Here is a 19,006-nt window from a genome sequence, read left to right on the forward strand (position 1 = left end):
GGTAGGTTTAGGACAGATGTTAGGGGTAGGTTCTTTACTCAGCGAGTCGTGAGTTCGTGGAATGCCCTGCCAGTAGCAGTGGTGGACTCTCCCTCATTATGGGCATTTAAGCGGGCATTGGATAGGCATATGGAGGATAGTGGGCTAGTGTAGGTTAGGTGGGCTTGGATCGGCGCAACATTGAGGGCCGAAGGGCCTGTACTGCGCTGTATTCTTCTATGTTCTATGTTCTATCTAATAGAGTTTTATGAGATGCTAAAAGGGATTGACAAAGTAAACATAGAAAAGATGCTTCCTCATGTGGGGCATTCTAGAATGAGAGGTCATATTTTTAAGATATGAGGTAGTCAATTTAAAACAGATGAGAAATTAATTATCTCAAAGGTTGTGAATCTGTGGAATTCACTACTGCAGAGGGCCACAGATGTTGAGACATTGAGTAAATTTAAGGAGGAGGTAGATTTTTATCAGTAATCTCTTGAAGGGTAATTAAGAGCAAGCAGGAAAGTGTAGTTAAGGCTGAGATGGAATCAGCCATGATCATAACAAGTGGTGGAGCAGGCTCAAGGGGCTGAATTGCCTACTTCTCTTAGTTCATGTGTTCTTATACTTCAGTTGTACAAGGCATTGGTGAGTTCACATATTGAATACCTATGCTGTTTCAGTCTCCTTGTTGAAGGGATGATGTAAATAATTAGCAGCAGTTCAGAGGATGTTTACTCGATTGATATCTGGAATGATTGGGTTGTCTTCTGAGGTTAGGTTGGACAGACTAACATTGTTTCCACTGGAGCTTTGAAGAATAAAAGGTGACTTGTTTGAACTGTATACGATCCTGAATGGTCTTGACAATGTTTTCTCTTGTGGGTCAGTCCAGAACTTGGGACACTATTTTAAAGTAAGGCTTCACTGTATGTGGACGGAGATTAATTTTTTTTACTCTAACAAAGCTATTCAGCTTTGGAATTCTGTCCCTGAGAAGGTGATGGAAGTGGGGTCACTCAATGTTTTTTTATAAGACGGAGGTGGATAGATTCTTGTTAGCAGAGAAATCTTTGAGGATGGAAATGTGGAATTAGAAGGACAAATAGATCAGCCATGAGCTTAACAAATGACAAAGCAGAGTCAACATGATTAGGGTTAGTGATTGAATGGTCTGCTTCTGTTATATTTTGTTTGCTTGTATCAAAATAGAACACATCTGCCGTTTCCCTGGTGATTTTAATTGTTTTAAGTTCCTTTCTCACTTTCAATTCTGATTTACAATTACTTCCAGTGTATTATTTATATCCTTTTCATTGGAGTCAGTTGTGAAATATAAAGTTCAATTCATCTGCAATTTCTCTATTTACCATACTTAGGTCTACAGATTCACTCTCTAGAAGACCATCAGACACTTTTACATTTTTACATAAAAACTCTTTTTGTATTTCTATTTTATACTTAAAATTGCTGTTCTAGATCAACCTTAGTCGTTCTTTGGGCAGAATATGAGGATGAACAATCTTTTAACTTGAACAAAATACTTGCAGTATTATAAATATTTTCTCACCAACCTGTACAGAGATGATATTTTGTATGTCTGGAGCAGATGGCACTTGATGTTAGGCCTCCTAATACAGAGATAGGGACACCACCAATGCCAGAAGAACCCCCTTGCAGAATTATTTGCTTTTTCATTAGTTTTTTTTAAACCTTCTTTAACTTCCTTTATTGGGCACAGGTGGTTCATCCATTCCCTAGAATCTTTCTTTCTCAATGAAATGAATCATTTCTGAGTATTCTCCTTAAATGGCTGCTACTTACTGCTACAGACCTACACCTTAATCTAGTTTCCCAGTTTACTTCAGCAATTAATTTTATTTATCTCATCAATTTTTTCTCCACCCTCTCCTTGTTTCCTGAAATGCACCTATCATGGCCCCCTCCTTTTTCTGATTATACACACAGCCCCCTTGGCAATATCACCCAAATGTATTGTATCTATTTCCACATTTATGTTGATGATGCCACCTCAGCTTTTCCTCAGCACCATCTCACCTACTCAATGAAATGAAATATCTTTCATTGTTAGTTTGAAGCAAATTGTATGCACTGCTTGTCATTGCAAATCTGCCCTGCAAACAATGTCAAGTTGACCCCAAGACCAGGTCCCAACCACACGTCAGCATGAATACCTGTTTAGCTCCATATCATTATTTGATTCTGCCTTTGTCTCAACTCATCTGCTGCTGAAACTCTTATCTATCCATTTGTCCAATATTTTCTTGACTATTAAAATGTACTCCTGATTGGCAACCAATCCAGTGTCAACTTGATCTCAGACTTTGCTGCCTGTAACTATAGCTCACACCAAGTGCCATTCACCCATCCACCCATTCTTGTGCTTATTGATCTACTTTTGTTCCTGGATGCAAGTTGTGAAAATTTCTAATCCTTTCCACCTTTCTGTCCTCTTTAAAGACACTCATTAAAATCAATCTCCATCTGTCCGTTTGTTTTTGGCTGAATGTCAAAGTCTGATAATTATCAAAGTTTGATAACACAGCACTTTGAGGCTTTTTTTTGTGGTAAAGTTGCTAGATGAATGCATGCTGTAGTTGTTGCTTTCATGTCGATAACAATGCCCTTCTAAAATCTCTGTAAAATAGCTTGCATCTCATCCTGTTTCAAATAGGAAGTTAATATTTGCATTTGCATCACAGGTAAAAGAAAAAAGGCCTTAAATTTATAGTGTCTAATCATTCAAAAATGCCTCAGCTAATTTCACTTTAATTTAGATTCTCATACTGATCTTACACATCTGGTATTAGCAATGCAACAATCTGTATATGATTTCAATCATAATGGTAACATTTCAGCACAGGCTATTTAATAGTGTTCAACTCAAATATATAGATTTATGGAAGTACTATTGTAATTCTGCAGATCTCTCAAAACCAATGACTGGATGCTAGCTGAGGGAGTCAAGCAGAATTCTGAAGTGGTAAACAACTATGCCCACGCTACAGACATTGTTCAAAATACAAAGCTGGAATCCCAAAGTCCTACAAGTCTGAAAAGTCCAACTGGAAAATCTGCAAAGGTGAGTTAGACAAAATCATGTTTTTGTAGGTTTTCAATAGAACTAAGATAAGTGACATTTCCTAATTGTTATCCTTCACTCTTAGGATTGAAATTACTTTGTGGATAATGACATAATATCTCAATGCACAGGTTAGCACTTCTGCTAAAATGCCAAAGAGAGAGATTTGAGATACCTTGGTTAAGTCTTTCCCTATCAGGAAGCCCTGTATTTTTTCTATTGACTTGTGCTTTGTAATTACTTATTTAGCACTTCCAAGAAGAGATGATGTAATTAGATACTGAGAATTCTGAGTCACGTGATATGACAGTGACTTTATTATTGTCATCCGGTATCGTTTCCAGAAACTTCTATGTGTATCCTGAATGAAGTTTATAAGGAACCAAGTCATTTCTATGCCTGTTATTGCCTTCATTTAAAAATTTATTTGATGCCTTGTCGGTAATATGAGCAGATGCAATATGTCTGATTTTCCACATTGTATCAGTACCAACAGCTGTACTATTGGAATATCTTTCTTTAGCTTCTTCCAGCACATATTTTTCGGTAAGTCATCTTTAATTGAATTTTTCAAGCTAAAGCAAACGTTCTGAAATATTTATTGAGCTGAATTTTTTTGAATGCAAGGTTACAAATGCTGTGAACAACACCAGTAGGTGGCATCAAGAGTGCACATGTGCAAAGAAACCTGCTTTGTAATTTTGGAGCAATGGAAGAGACTGTCTCCGTGCTTCAGTACAAAGTGATCCAGAACTAGGGGAGGCTGGGGCTGGCAAAGAGATGTGAAAGCTTGGATCAGCAATTTACCCTTCAAAAAGGGTGGCACAGGAGCTCAGTGGTTGCACTGCTGCCTCACAGCGCCAGGAACCCGGGATTGATTCCACCTTTGGGCAACTGTCTGTGTGGGGTTTGCACATTTTCCCTGGGTCTGTGTGGGTTTCCTCTGGGTCCTCCCATTTCCTCCAACAGTCCAAAGATGTGTAGGTTAAGTGGATTGGCCACAGGAAATGCAAAGTTACAGGGACTGGGTGGGATGCTCTTTACAGGGTCACTGTGGATTTGATGGGCTGAATGACCTGCTTCACACTGCTCGTTTCAATGTAAGTTCCTTTCATTGCATTTTGCCTATGGCTGGTTTGAGGATAATGCTTACTCCAGTTTTATTGCTGAGATTCAGGAGTCAATGATTTCTTGCCATGATCTCATCTCATCTCAGCTGTTAGGTGCAAGACACTGCATGTGACTCATACAGTTAACAAATAGCCATTGTACGCTCAAATTTTCTTTCAATTACCTCCTTAAATCTTTTGATTACCCTCTTTCTGCACCCCATGGATTTTCAGTAATGCTCCCAACCCACCCCCAGGAAAGATGGGAGAAGGTTCAAAGACACTAGGATATTGACTTTTTTTCCTGATATTTTCCATTCCCCTCTTCCTCTAAACCTGTGAAAACCACTTTTCTTTGAGAAAAATCGATAGAAAAAGGAAGGTAGGATGAGGAAAACTGGCCTCAAGGTGAAGATGCTTTTTTGGTACTTGTTCTTTAAGATGAAGGAATGGGACTGGAGCTGGGATGGTTCAGTGAGTATATGTAAGTTGCATTACAACAGAGCAAAATCAAAATGATAGGTATGTAGGCTTTACACATAGCTTAAAGAAGGCCAGATTGCAATTTTAAAGTCAATGGGGAAATTGAGCCATTACACAAAAGAGGTGTGTCAAGATGAAGTGGTAACGAATGTGGTACGAACAACACGGTAGGTTAAACAAGAATGATAGTGGAGAAAGGAACTTGAAAAGGAAACCATTGTGTGCCATGGTTTTGAGATATTGAAGTGTGGCTATATCCAAGAAACTGAGCTTCGGCAAATTGTTGGGTGAAGAGACAGAAACAGTGGAAAATTCAAAGGGGAAGGATAATCTCATGTTTCAAAACTGCGAAAAGATAGACATGCATTTATAAGAACTGACAAAGAGGGGCGCTGTAGTTTCTTTTTGGTGCAGAATCACTGCTAAAGCAATATATTCAAAAACTGGTTCAGTTCACTGTTTTAGTCTTACAGCAGAAAGAGAATTTATTGAATTTGATGAGGTGCACTGATTTCAGTAATAGACTAATCTAACTTATAATTTATCACTTAACGTGATGGCATCATGGTGAACACATTTGAGTAGAAATTTTAAAATGCTTACAAGGACCCGTAGCTGTTGACAACACAGAAGGAGGCCATTCAGTCCATAAATGTTTGCACTGGTTAATAAAGATCTACTTACAGTAATCTCATTTTCCAGCTTTTAGCCCATAGTCCTGGAGGCTATAGTAATACAAGTGAATATGTTTGTACTAATAGATGTTACAAGGTTTTCAGTCAGTGACTCAGTTTCTGAGTGAAAAAATGTTTTCCTCAACTCTCCTTGTAGCCTTCTACCTCTAAATGTAAATCTATGCCCCTCCTATGATCTTTTACCTGTCTACTATGGAGAAAGTGTCTCCCTATCCACCCTATTCATGCCCCTCACAATCTTATACACCTCTATCAAGTATCCTCTCAGTCTTTGAAAACACAGAAAACAACACTAGCCTATCCAATCTTTCCTCCTACCTCAATCTTGTCTGCAAATTCTCTAATGCAATCACATACACCCTATAGTGCAGTGGCTAAAGCTGCATATACGATATTCCACTTGTGACTTAACCAACATTTTATACAGTCCCAGCATAATCTCTAGTTCGTGTATTCTAAACCTCAGATAATAAAGGCAAGTATCCTATGTATCCTCTTAACCATTTTATCTACCAGTCCTCTCGGGGACCTGTGGGTAAACAGATGAAGGTCTCCCTGATTTTCAGTACTTTTCAGTGGCTTTTCCATTCATAGTATAATACCTTTCCTTGTTAGCCCTTCCCAAGTGCTTTACCCCACACTTCTGCTCCGTCAGGTTACTAGTCCATTGATATTCTTCTGGAGTTTATGGCTATCCTCACTCTTTATCACCCCAAAGATTTTCATGAAACTCATATCCTGGACAGTTAAATCAAAATTATTAATGTACATTACACTTCAGACTGTTTAAAAGTGATGTTACATTTGTAGTTTGGGGCTGTGCAGACTAGCATCTGATTGTGGCTCCCGGTGCATCGTGGTTATATAAGTAAACTAGTCGTCCAGAAGACTAAAATAAAAATCTAATTATATTTGAATTATCTTTCTCCTCTTGTGATAGAGTTAGCTCTTGCTGTGATACAATTAAACAGTAAAACCTGCAGGGCCCCCTCCACCTTTTATGTACTTTTAGTCTGTTTCAATCAGCCATTAAGCCAACAAGCAGAATATTTACTTTATGGTTATTCAGCCACGCACGGAGAGAGAGAGGTTGTCTCAGGTGACCACTCTTGTTAGTTCTATTGGCATTTAGAAGGAACAGAAATCTCACCTGAGGTGTAACAATACCACATTAAACTTTGTGAGTAATTCAGCAGAAGTGCCAGTGACCAAGCCCAAAGCCTTCCTAGTTGCTTTAATGGTTCAGCTGTCACTGACAGAGTAAATGAATGCAAGGTTAACTAATATTTGTTTAAACTCTTTTTTAAAGTTGCTACTGAAGAAATTATATATGCCATTTGTATTTTTTTCTTGTTTGCATCTTGTATTGTTGATGCATAGTCAGTTGAGTCATAGCGACTGCTGATGAACAATATAATTTGCAATAAAATTTGCAAGCTGCACAAATGCAAATCAGTGGGTTTTCTATAATATCTGATTCCTAACCTAAAACTTGTTTACTGTTTTAAATAAATTAGCCCATGGAATTAACCAATCCCTGATGAATGATTGATTATTAATTTGTTATCAGGAACATCACACTGCCAAATTCGTGGGTAAATGCAGTAGGAATTTGTTGCTTGGGCACAATCACATATATTAAATAATTTAATATAAGGAGCAGTAAGATATTGGGCAAGTCCAAATATTCTATACAACGGTATACAACATCAATTATGCCTACTGATGTGGGGACTTACTGACAACTAGGACTAAGCCTGTAAGGTTCCTAAAAATATATAGTGTACATGGTTTATAAAATATTGTTTTTCATCAGTAAGGGAACAGATTCTTCTCTCTCTACAACCTAGCATGGCCTCACCGCGCACAGCACAGACATCTCTTTCTAAACCCATGACTAACATCATCTAGAAGGATAAGGGCAGCAGATACAATGAAACACCATCGCTTGCCATTTCCCTACAAAAACACTCAGCATCCTGACTCAAAAATATACTGCTGTTGCTTTAGTGTTACCAGATAAAAATTGTGGAACTCATTCCCAATATGAGCATATATATATATATACCGAATGGACTGAAGTTGTAAAAGAAAGTAGCTCACTACCACGTTTTCAGGGTAACTAGGTTACTAATAAATGTTGACCCACCTAAGGATTCCCGCATCCCATGAATACATTTTTAAAAAGGATCAGATAAGTTAGCACCAAAGCACTTAATGATTAGGGTGAAATTATTCTTTGTGATACAGTGGGATGACTAATTATGACAGCTTGTTTTATATTCCATTAGGTTTAGCCCAGTAGATTTAAAAATATATATATATTGTACTAGTATTTAAGCATGGAACAAGAAACTGAGAGCAACTCAATATCTGTAAATCAGGTTGAAGTGGTCTGTCAGTCAACCTGTACTTGTGAACCTTTTATCTCGTCCAAGGAATTGTTTTATTATTCACCTCTCTACAGACTCAGCTATTGCATTCAACTGTTTAATGATTTGTAAGGTGAAGCAAAGCTGCTTGTTTGTTGTATGTCAGCCAAGCCCCTGATTTTAACTATAAGCCTAGCAGTTAATTATGTTTATGATTCATTCACTGGCTGCGTGTTCACTTGTTGCCTCAGCCATTTTTTTTTGCTGTTGCACCTTTCGATCGGACGTTGATCTGTGCTGTCAGGTAGGAACTAGATTTTAAAATCTTAAAACGAATACTAAGAGTACTAAGTCTCACAGACAGTATGTTTATTGGCATTGCTTTTATAATTCAACCATTAATGTCTCAGCTCGCTGAATCAGTCCACATTTGTTTTCATCAAGACTGTAAATTGGAACGGTAGCAGAATATTTGTTGTCATTCCTATTCCATTTCTCTAACATGTTTTAAAGATTTAAATGAAAGTGTTGAATTAAGGCAATTCAGTGTAATTTTCTAATGCTTTCAAGAGGGGACTGAGCCAGTTACTGCTGGGGAAGAAATCTCATTTTATAGAAAGTATGGGGTAGAAATTCATCTCAGGTGATGATTCAAAACGCGCAATCTCAGACCAGCCATCCATTATATGCAGCACATGACATTAAGTTGCAGTGATTGAATTAAAATTGAATATCAGCCACTGAGTGGCTGATTCAATACCACCTGCTTTATGTCACTGCCTAAGGTCAATTTCTAGGTCTGTGTCTTTATAGATAACATAGCCTGTTTGATTGACATGCAACCTAACACTTTCAAAACTCACTTGCTCCATTACCAATGCACAGTGACAGCTGTGTATACATCTACAAAAAAAATCCAATTCTATCTTCAATGCCTCAATGGAACCTGCCTCCAGTGCACTCTCAGGTAGTCAAATCCAGACCTTAATTTCTCACTTAGAGAAAACATATTTCCACATGTCATCATTGCTTTTGTTGCCAATTACTTTCAGGCTGTGGCCTCTGCTTCTCAACTTCTGCCCATTAAAAAAAAGTAAGGCAGAGGTTCAGGAGGCAAAGGGTTAAAATAGAAGAAAATTCTGCAAGTTCAAACAGAATTTCTCAACATTAGACTTAATCAGATAAGTTTTAAAGCCATTATAAGTTCCACAGTAAATGTTTGTAGGAATAATCATTCCTAGTCTGGGACCTCAGGCACTGTATCTGTCTTTCATCTGTCCAAAATCTAAAGCTCTGGTGGCCATGTTCTTCTGCAGCTCCTTGAATATGTAATCTAATGTGAACCTGCTGCTACAAATAAAAGTTTTTTTAATTGATTGATTAATATTGTATATGAAAACAATTTTACATATGACAAAGCATTCAGTACAGTACAGCAGGACTGTCATTTAACAGTTCATAAAATAGTCATCAAATAGGAAATGACACATAGTTTTTATTTTTGCAGCAACAGCAGTTTTATTACATACTGTACTCAAATTGCTATGATGCATCAGGGTTTGGTATTGTTCTGGTGAATCTGAGTGCAACCGCAAGAAATGCAAAACTTGCGCCCACACCTTCCCCCTCATTTCCCTCCAAGACCCCAAGGGATCCTTCCATATCCATCACAAATTCACCTGCACCTCCACACACATCATTTACTGCATCCGCTGCACCCGATGTGGCCTCCTCTACATTGGGGAGACAGGCCGCCTACTTGCGGAACGTTTCAGAGAACACCTCTAGGACATCCGCACCAACCAACCCAACCACCCTGTGGCTGAACACTTTAACTCCCTCTCCCACTCCGCCAAGGACATGCAGGTCCTTGGCCTCCTCCATCGCCAGACCATGGCAACACGATGCCTGGAGGAAGAGTGCCTCATCTTCCGCCTAGGAACCCTCCAACCACAAGGGATGAAATCAGATTTCTCCAGCTTCCTCATTTCCCCTACCCCAACCCTCGGACTCAGCACCGCCTTCTTGACCTGCAATCTTCTTCCCGACCTCTCTGCCCTCACCCCCTCTCTGGCCTATCACCCTCACCTTAACCTCCTTCCACCTATCGCATTCCCAATGCCCCTCACCCAAGTCCGTCTTCCCTACCTTTTATCTTAGCCTGCTTGGCACACCCTCCTCATTCCTGAAGAAGGGCTTATGCCCGAAATATCGATTCTCCTGCTCCTTGGATGCTGCCTGACCTGCTGTGCTTTTCCAGCAACACATTTTTCAGCACTCATCTCCTCCAAAGCCAAAGCATTTCTTCTGAGGTGGTTCACAGATGTACTGAGATGCGATTCAAAGAGAGCTTTATAGAATACTTTGTAGATTTTTATGACTTTACAGAAGGCTATGGATCAAGTGCTGGATTAGAACAGTTAGATGGTTGTTTTTGACTGGTGTAGCTTTGATGGGCCAAAGGGCTTTAGATCTCTTTGACTCTAACTGTGGCATTGTGTCACCCCATTGTATTTCAGCCCCTAAGTAGTAACTTATTCAGATATAATTGTGCTCTAAAAAGTCTTATGCTGCCAGCACTGAGAAACAATGTAGAAGACACAGAACTTGCAGCTAATTATAATTAGAGTGATATCTCAAGATTCCTCCACGATAGGTAGAAGACAGAGAGTGGTGGTGGAGGGTTGTTTTTCAGACTGGAGGCCTGTGACCAGTGGAGTGCCACAAGGATCGGCGCTAGGCCCTTTACTTTTTGTCATTTACATAAATGATTTGGATGCGAACATAAGAGGTACAGTTAGTAAGTTTACAGGTGACACCAAAATTGGAGGTGTAGTGGACAGCGAAGAGGGATACCAAAGATTACAACAGGATCTGGACCAGATGGGCCAATGGGCTGAGAAGTGGCAGATGGAGTTTAATTCAGATAAATGCAAGGTGCCGCATTTTGGGAAAGCAAATCTTAGCAGGACTTATACACTTAATGGTAGGGTCCGAGGGAGTGTTGCTGAACAAAGGGACCTTGGAGTGCAGGTTCATAGCTCCTTGAAAGTGGAGTCGCAGGTAGATAGGATAGTGAAGAAGGCATTTGGTATGCTTTCCTTTATTGGTCAGAGTATTGAGTGCAGGAGTTGGGAGGTGATGTTGCAGCTGTACAGGACATTGGTTAGGCCACTATTGGAATATTGTGTGTAATTCTGGTCTCCTTCCTATCAGAAAGATGTTGTGAAACTTGAAAGGGTTCAGAAAAGATTTACAAGGATGTTGCCAGGGTTGGAGGATCTGAGCTACAGGGAGAGGCTGAACAGGCTGGGGCTGTTTTCCCTGGAGTGTCGGAGGCTGAGGGGTGACCTTATAGACATTTACAAAATTATGAGGGGCATGGATAGGATAAATAGGCAAAGTCTTTTCCCTGGGGTGGGGGAGTCCAGAACTGCGCTTGAGACCCGCGTTCAATTCCCGCCTCAGGCGACTGACTGTGTGGAGTTTGCACATCTCCCCGTGTCTGCGTGTGTTTCCTCCGGGTGCTCCGGTTTCCTCCCACAGTCCAAAGATATGCAGGTCAGGTGAATTGGCCATGCTAAATTGCCCGTAGTGTTAGGTAAGGGGTAGATGTGTAGGGGTATGGGTGGGTTGCGCTTCGGCGGGGTGGTGTGGACTTGTTGGGCCGAAGTGCCTGTTTCCACACTGTAGGTAATCTAATCTAATCTTTAAATGCTGCTCCAAAACACATTACCCAATAGAAACACCCATTGTTATAGACTAGTGAACCTATCATTGTACCTGTAGGTAATAACTATTGAGAAGGATGATAGATATTAAAAGTTGCATCATGTTACTGTTTGTTTTAGTATTCAGCATTGATTGGTATCAAAACAAACGCAGTTGTAGTAACTCAATCCCAAAATACACATCTTTTTCCAATTGATGATTACCCAACATCCTGTTTTAGCTTATATTTGGAGTTTTGTATTAGCAGGAAGCTTGAGTATATTGCACTTGGTCCCTTCATTAAAATCATTAACATAGGTTTTAATCCACAGAGAAAACAGCACTGATCCATGAGGATACAACTGCTTGCCAATCCTGCATTTGGAGCTGAGCAGATGAATTAGAAATTCATTGACATTTACATGCGCAGATTCAAATTTGAAGGTCTTTGTTGTGAACTGGGTGTGTTCAAAGTTTGTGCGAAGATTTGTAGCTCGGGTGCTCGTTGCTGTGGTTCTGTTCGCCGAGCTGGAAGTTTTTGTTGCAAACGTTTCGTCCCCTGACTAGGCGACATCATCAGTGCTTGGGAGCCTCCTGTGAAGCGCTTCTTTGATGTTTCCTCCGGTGTTTATAGTGGTCTGTCCCTGCCGCTTCCGGTTGTCAGTTTCAACTGTCTGCTGTAGTGGTTGGTATATTGGGTCCAGGTCGATGTGTTTGTTGATGGAGTTTATAGATGAATGCCATGCCTCTAGGAATTCCCTGGCTGTTCTCTGTCTGGCTTGCCCTATATAGTAGTGTTGTCCCAGTCGAATTCATGTTGCTTGTTGTCTGCGTGTGTGGCTACTAAGGATAGCTGGTCGTGTCGTTTCGTGGCTAGTTGATGTTCATGTATGCGGATTGTTAGCTGTCTTCCTGTTTGTCCTATATAGTGTTTAGTGCTGGGTGTGTCCCTACTTCGAGGTCAGAAGTTCCAGGTTCAAGTCCCACCTGCACCGGAGATGTGTTATAGGTTGATTAAAAATAATAATAACTACTTGTCAAACTAACTATTTATTCTTATATTATTTTTTCTATCCTAGAGCCAATCCACTATTCACATATTTAAAAAGTTGTACATGGCGAGTGATAAATGTTGAACCAGGCCAGCATTTATTGCCCATTCCTAATTGCCCTTGAGAAGTTGGTATTGAGCTGTCTTCTTGAACTGCTGCAGTCCTGGGTGTGTAGGCACACCTATAGTGGTGTTAGGAAGGGAGTTTGAGGGTTATGACCTCACAATAGTTAAGGGACAGTGAATAGTTTCAAGTTAAAATGGTGGGTGGCTTAGAACAGAAATTGCAGGTGGAGGTAGTCCCATGCATACAGCTGTTGTCCTTCTATGTGGTGAAAGGCACGGGTTTGGGACGTGCTTTCAAAGGAGCCTGGATGAGTTGCTGCAGTGCATTTTGTAAATGGTACATAATGCTGCCTTTGTGTGAATATTGAATGTAGTGAATGTGGTTCTGATCAAGTGAGCTTCATTGAGCTGATTGAGTTTCTAGAACTGCCCATATCCAATCAAGGGGAGAATATTCCATCATATTCTTAACTTTTGCCTTTACTGTCACTGGGTCAAAATTCTGGAATTCTCTCCCTAGCAGCATTGTGGGTCTACCTACAGCACATGTACAAAAAGGAAGTTCACTGCCATCATCTCAACAACAACTAGGGACAGCCAATAAATGCTGGCCAGCCAGTAATGCACACCTCTCACAAGAACATCCTATGGAGAGTCAGGAGGTGATTTACTTACTACAGGATTTGTACCACTCGACTAAAACCTGGGTGAGGGTGAAGGGATGTTATCTTATGAGAAAATTTGGGATATGCTGACACTTTCTCCATTGGAGTTTAGAAGAATATATAAAATCCTGAGGGGATTATGCAGGATCAATGCTGAAAAGATGTTTTCTTTGTGGCAGAGACTAGAATGATGGACTGCAGTTTAAAAATATGGAGCCTCCCATTTAAGATGGAGATGAGGAGGAAATATTCTCTCAGAACTTCATGACTATTAGAAACTCCACACCGCCACCCCCCCTCCCCCTCCCCCACCAGAGAGCATGAGAGGCAGAATCATTGAATAATTTTAAATTTTTGACAACAAAGTCATCAGTGGTCATTACAGGTGCAGGTGGGAATAGGGAGTTAAGGCCATGATCAGAATAGCCATCATGCTATTGAATAGTTGAGCAGGCTGGAGGGACCAAATGACCTACTCCTACTCCTAATTCATATCTTCAAATCTCTTATTTGCAATGGCAGTTTCAATTTCTGGTCACCCAGGAATTTGATTGTGATGGTTCAGTGTTGGTAATTCCATTCAATGTTAAGACAAAGTTATTAGATTCTTTCTTGTTGGAGATTATCGTTGCTTAGCACTGTGTTGCACAAATGTGACTTGCCACATTTAAGTCCAAGTTTGGATGGTGTCCCGGTCTTGATACAAAGGAACATAGGCTACCTCAGAATCTGAGGAGTTGCAAATGTTCTGAACATATTGTGATTGTCAGTGAACATTTCCACTTCTAACATTATGATGGAGGAAAGTTCATTGATGAAGGAACTGAATATGTTTGGGCTGAGGATGCAACCTTGAGTTGGATCTACAGTGCTATCCCTTGTGTTAAGTTTGATTCCAATTGACAGACAGTTTTCCACCAAATCCCATTTTCACATGTTTTGCCCGGACTGTATGATGCTAGACTCAGTCAAATGCTCCCTTAATGTCAAGGACAGTGACTCTTACTCCCCCCGCGGACTTCAGCTGATTTGTCTGTACTAGGACCAAGGCATATTCAGGTCAGCAGCTGAACAAACATTGTGTCAGAGAGCAGGTTATTGCTGAGCATGAGTTCTTGATAGCACTGATGTGGTACTATTCTTCAGTATAGTGATGATGGAGTTTGAAGAACATCAGATCCAAGTTGAGGATTCAGAGTATAAGCTGAAGATGTACCTCATTAGGGAGGGGAAAAGTTGCTTGGACACTTTGCTCCAGGAGGCAGCCATATTCCTCAGACTAGGTAATTCAAAATTAGTCTGTGATCAGGGAGAAGATGATGTGACTGCTGCTGAGGCAGGCTTGAGGACCCAGGAGGTAGCATTTGAAGAGCCTCAGTTCCTACGATTACAAGGTTCTTAAAAACTGTGTGGAAGAGAGCAGAGACTGCAGGGAGGATGAATGAACTGATCATGGCACAGAGTACAGGAACCCAGTACAGTGAGGGAGGTTATAGGACTAGTGGTAAGGCACTGTATGATTTGGGGGAATATATACTGCTATCTGCTGCCTGAGCTGTCCCAAATGGCTATGATATCTGCCAGGGTTAAGGACATTTCCTTGGAGCTCACTTGGAGTGAGAGGGGCAGATCCACTTGCTTTTGACCATATTGGTATCAGTGACATTGATCAGTCTAAAAAGGAAATTCTGCTGAAAGCATTTGGACAATTATGAGGAAAGTTAAGAAGCAGACCTCGAAGGTAATAATTTCTGGACTAATATTTGAGTCACCAAAGCTGGTATAGGGTAAATAAAGTCAAGGAGTTAGATGTGTTGTTCAAAGATTGTTGTGGGAGCACTGAGGAAGGAAGCTGTTCTGGTGGAATGGGCTTCACTTGAACGGGTTGGGACAAATGGTCCGAATGAATCTAACAACAAGCATTGTAGAGAGCACTTTAAACTGCATGAGGAGGGGCAGAGGTTTCGAGAGAGGGGATGCAATCTCTTATAAAGTAAAAAAAATGTAGTGGCATTGCAGGCTGGTTACTTAAGTAGTGATGCCAGAGTGGGACAGGAAAGGTCAGAGGACACAAACTTTACAAAAATGCAGCAATATAATGTCAGTGGGGAAAACATGGTAAATAGGCAAATTACTGGCTTTGTATTTAAATGCACGTAGTGTTTGGAGCAAAATAATATATTCAAAACGGGATAGAGAGAAAAAGCAGTAAGTGATAGCCAATTAGCTTAACCGCTGTCATTGGGTCAAAATTTGAGTCTACTGTAAAGGAACAGTAGAGTATTTAGAAGTTCAGAATATAATTAAACAAATTCAGTGAAGTTTCATGAAGAGTAAATTACGCCTGACAAATTTATTTGAGGAAGTAGCAGACAGGATAGATGAGGGGTAACCAGTGGATGTAATATATATGGATTTTGAAAAGGAGTTCTATGGAACACTGCATATAAGACTTCTGAATAAGCCCACTGCATCAGGGATAGTTTATTACCATGGACAGAGAATTGGTTAACTGACATGAAAATTGTGATAAAAGGGTGTATTCAGGATGGCAACTAACTAGTAGAGTTCCAGAGGAATCAGTGCTGTGGCAATAATTATTTACAATAAATCTTAATGACTTGAATAAGAAAAGTGAATGTACTATAGCCAAGTTTTGGGATAGCCCAAAATTAGGTGGGAAGGCTAGTGGTGAGGATGACACAAATAGTCTTCAGAGGATTTTGACAGATTAAGTAAGTGACCAAAGACATGGCAGCTGGAATACAATTTTTGAAATGTGTAATAATGCACTTTGGCTGGAAGTATAGTGGAGTTGAATATTACTTACATGGAGAAAGATTGCAGAAAGCTGCAGAACAGAGGGATTTTTAATTCCCTGTCCATGAATCACAAAATAGACTAGCATACAAGTTCAGTTTGTTTAATGGAAGGCTGATTGGATGTTTGATCTTTATTTCAAAGGGAATGGAGTGTAAAAATATAGTCTTGCTAAAACTTAAAAGGCACCAGTTAGACCAGAGCTAGAATACCAGTGTGAACAAGTTTGGTCCCCCTTTCTAAAGAAGGATGTATTGGTTTTGGAGGCAGTTAAAAGAAGGTTCACCAGGTTGACCCTCGGTATGAAGGGATTTTCTTATGAGGAAAAGTTGGACCTGCACTCATTGGAGTTTAGAAGAATAAGAAGCAACCTTATTGAAACATAAAGGATTCATAGGGTGCCTGATAAGGTAGATGCTAAGAGATTGTTATCTATTGTGGGACCATCTAGGACCAGACAGCATGAGCAGAATAAGTGTTTGCTAGCTTAGGAATAGAGATGAGGAGGAATTTCTTCTCTCAGAGTTTAGTGAATCTGTGGAATCTTTACTACTTAAGTTTGTAGTGGTCTGTCATTAAGAATACTCAAGGCTGAGATGCACAGTGTTTTATGCATGAAGGGAATGAAGGGTTATGATGAAAAGGCAAGAGAGTGGAGTTGAAGATTACCCAATCAGCCATGATCTCATTGAGTGATGGAGCACATTGTATGGGTTGAATGGTTCCCACATCTTAATGAAGGTATTATGATGGTGATGATTGGCTGGATTTGGTTTGACCAGTTTTTTATACATCCATCAGAACTGGGCACTTTCTATGTTGCTGGTAAAATTGTTCTGGAGCAACTCGCCTGTGAATTTGGCTAGTTCTGGAGCATGTGGTCAGTATTATTGTTGGAATGTTGTCAGGACTAAGGGTTTCTGAAATCATCTCTGCCTTTTCTCTGTATGGTTGACTGTTAAATGCCCTCTGAAATGGCCTAGCAAGCACACAATTGTATCAAACCATCAATATATTGTAGACAATTCCCTGAGGCCTATCTTTTTGACATTTTAGAAATGCCTTTTGAAAATCTAAGATTCCGTCTAACTATCCTGTTATTTCACAACTTCTGAAGAACTCCAAGAGATTTGCCAAGCTTGTTTGTCCTTTTTTTAAAAAAAAAGTGTCAAACGCACCTAATCATTGTTCTCAGTTCTGAAGAAGGGTAGCTGGACCCGAAACATCAACTCTGCTTCTCTCTCCCTGACCTGCCAGACCTCCAGAGTTTCTCCAGCTATTTCTGTTTTTGTTTCAGATTTCCAGCATCTGCAGTTCTTTATTTTATTGTTTTTAGTTCCCACCGGAGTCTTCTCCCAGCTAGAAATGTGTGTGAAAATCCCATCCTTAATTATGAGGACCCAATATTATTTTGGGCTTTCTTGCCTGAGTAGATACACACCATGAATTCAAAACATAAAAATGAAAGTTTAATTCAAAGAGCCTACAACTGCAGGAATTCAGATTTCATATCGCTATTGGAATAAGAGCAATGGCACATCATTTGGATGCTGTTAAGAAAGATAAACAATATATCGCTGAAAACAAAAACTGCTGGAAATCACAGCGGGTCAGGAAGCATCCATGGATGGGTGGCTCAGTGGTTAGCATTATTGCCTCACATTTCCGGGGACCTGAGCTCGATTCCATCCTCAGGCAACTTCTCCCATGCCTGTGTAGGTTTCCTTCTCGTTACCTCCCACAGTCCCAAGATGTGTAGGTTAGGTAGATTGGCCATGGGAAATTGACCATAGTGCCTGGGATGTGCAGGCTAGATGGATTAATCTTGGGAAATGTGGGGCAATGGGTCTGGATGGGATGTTCTTTGCAGTGCCAGTGCAGACTTGATGGGCCAAATGGCCAGCTTCCGCACTGTCGGGATTATGTGATACTAAGAAGCCAACGTGAGAGGAAGCTAACATTTCAAGTCTAGTTGACTCTCATCAGAGCTATATCGTCATCATGCAGCATCTGCAGTAATTTCTTCCTATAATATACATGATCCTGGGGCTACTTGACATTGAAGCTGCATCTGCTAAATATGAAGAGATGTGTCATTTCTCAGCAGAGGCATCACTTAGTTGCTGGAGCACTGAAGAATTATTTGAATTTTTGGAATAGCTGAAAAAGTCTTTTGTATTGAAAATAGTGATTTTGCCAGTTTGCTGGATTTCTTACGCTCCCTTGTGAAACCTTGTGACGAGGTCAGTGTATTCATCTCATCAGTTGCTATTTCAGTCACAGAACTGCAGAGAGGTGCTGAAGTTGTTGCAAATTTGTTATAAGTACAGACTTGGTGAAATGTAATGGAAGCTTTGAAAATATCGTAGGTGTTACAAACTGTGATGCACTATAATTGAATATATATATATACTTTGTTCTCTGATTACTTTTGAAGTAAGCCTGAATTTTATAAGCATATACCAACTAATGGGTTGCAAATGCACATCTTACTTCCACAGTGCAAAAGACATACCAGAGCAATATAAAAAGCCTTTGCATAATTTACTGTCACGCAATATCACCAATTAGTTGCTGATTTCAATGAAATAGTTGTTGAGAGCTTGTAGTAATTAATACTTGTGTAATAGGATAATAAAATCAAATGCAAGTTGATAACAAGTGTCTGTGACACACACATAGACACACCCTTCCTCACCCAACAAATGTTTCACTGTCATAATCATTATTAAATCCCTTTTAAGGAAACTCCCTCAAAAACAAAACATCCACCTGTTTGTTATTGCTTTCCCTAATTTAAATATAGTTCTGTTTTAGGTAAAAACAATGACTGCAGATGCTGGAAACCAGATTCTGGATTAGTGGTGCTGGAAGAGCACAGCAGTTCAGGCAGCATCTGAGGAGCAGTAAAATCGACGTTTCGGGCAAAAGCCCTTCATCAGGAATAAA

The 19,006-nt window shown here is 40.1% G+C and overlaps 1 protein-coding gene across 3 annotated transcripts in view; it reads left to right on the forward strand.

Moving 5' to 3' along the window:
- LOC122548418 overlaps positions 1-19,006 on the forward strand; it is a 208,612-nt gene that overhangs the window by 47,294 nt on the left and 142,312 nt on the right. For 2 of the 3 annotated variants that reach the window (XM_043687046.1, XM_043687047.1), the window contains exon 2: positions 2,929-3,085. In XM_043687046.1, coding sequence (XP_043542981.1) covers positions 2,929-3,085 — 157 coding nt within the window. Of the gene's footprint in view, positions 1-2,928; positions 3,086-7,934; positions 8,049-19,006 lie in introns of those variants that run through there. The other variant, XM_043687048.1, reaches the window with a different exon arrangement.

Source organism: Chiloscyllium plagiosum, chromosome 3, assembly GCF_004010195.1.
Source record: "Chiloscyllium plagiosum isolate BGI_BamShark_2017 chromosome 3, ASM401019v2, whole genome shotgun sequence".
NCBI classification, from domain to species: domain Eukaryota; kingdom Metazoa; phylum Chordata; class Chondrichthyes; order Orectolobiformes; family Hemiscylliidae; genus Chiloscyllium; species Chiloscyllium plagiosum.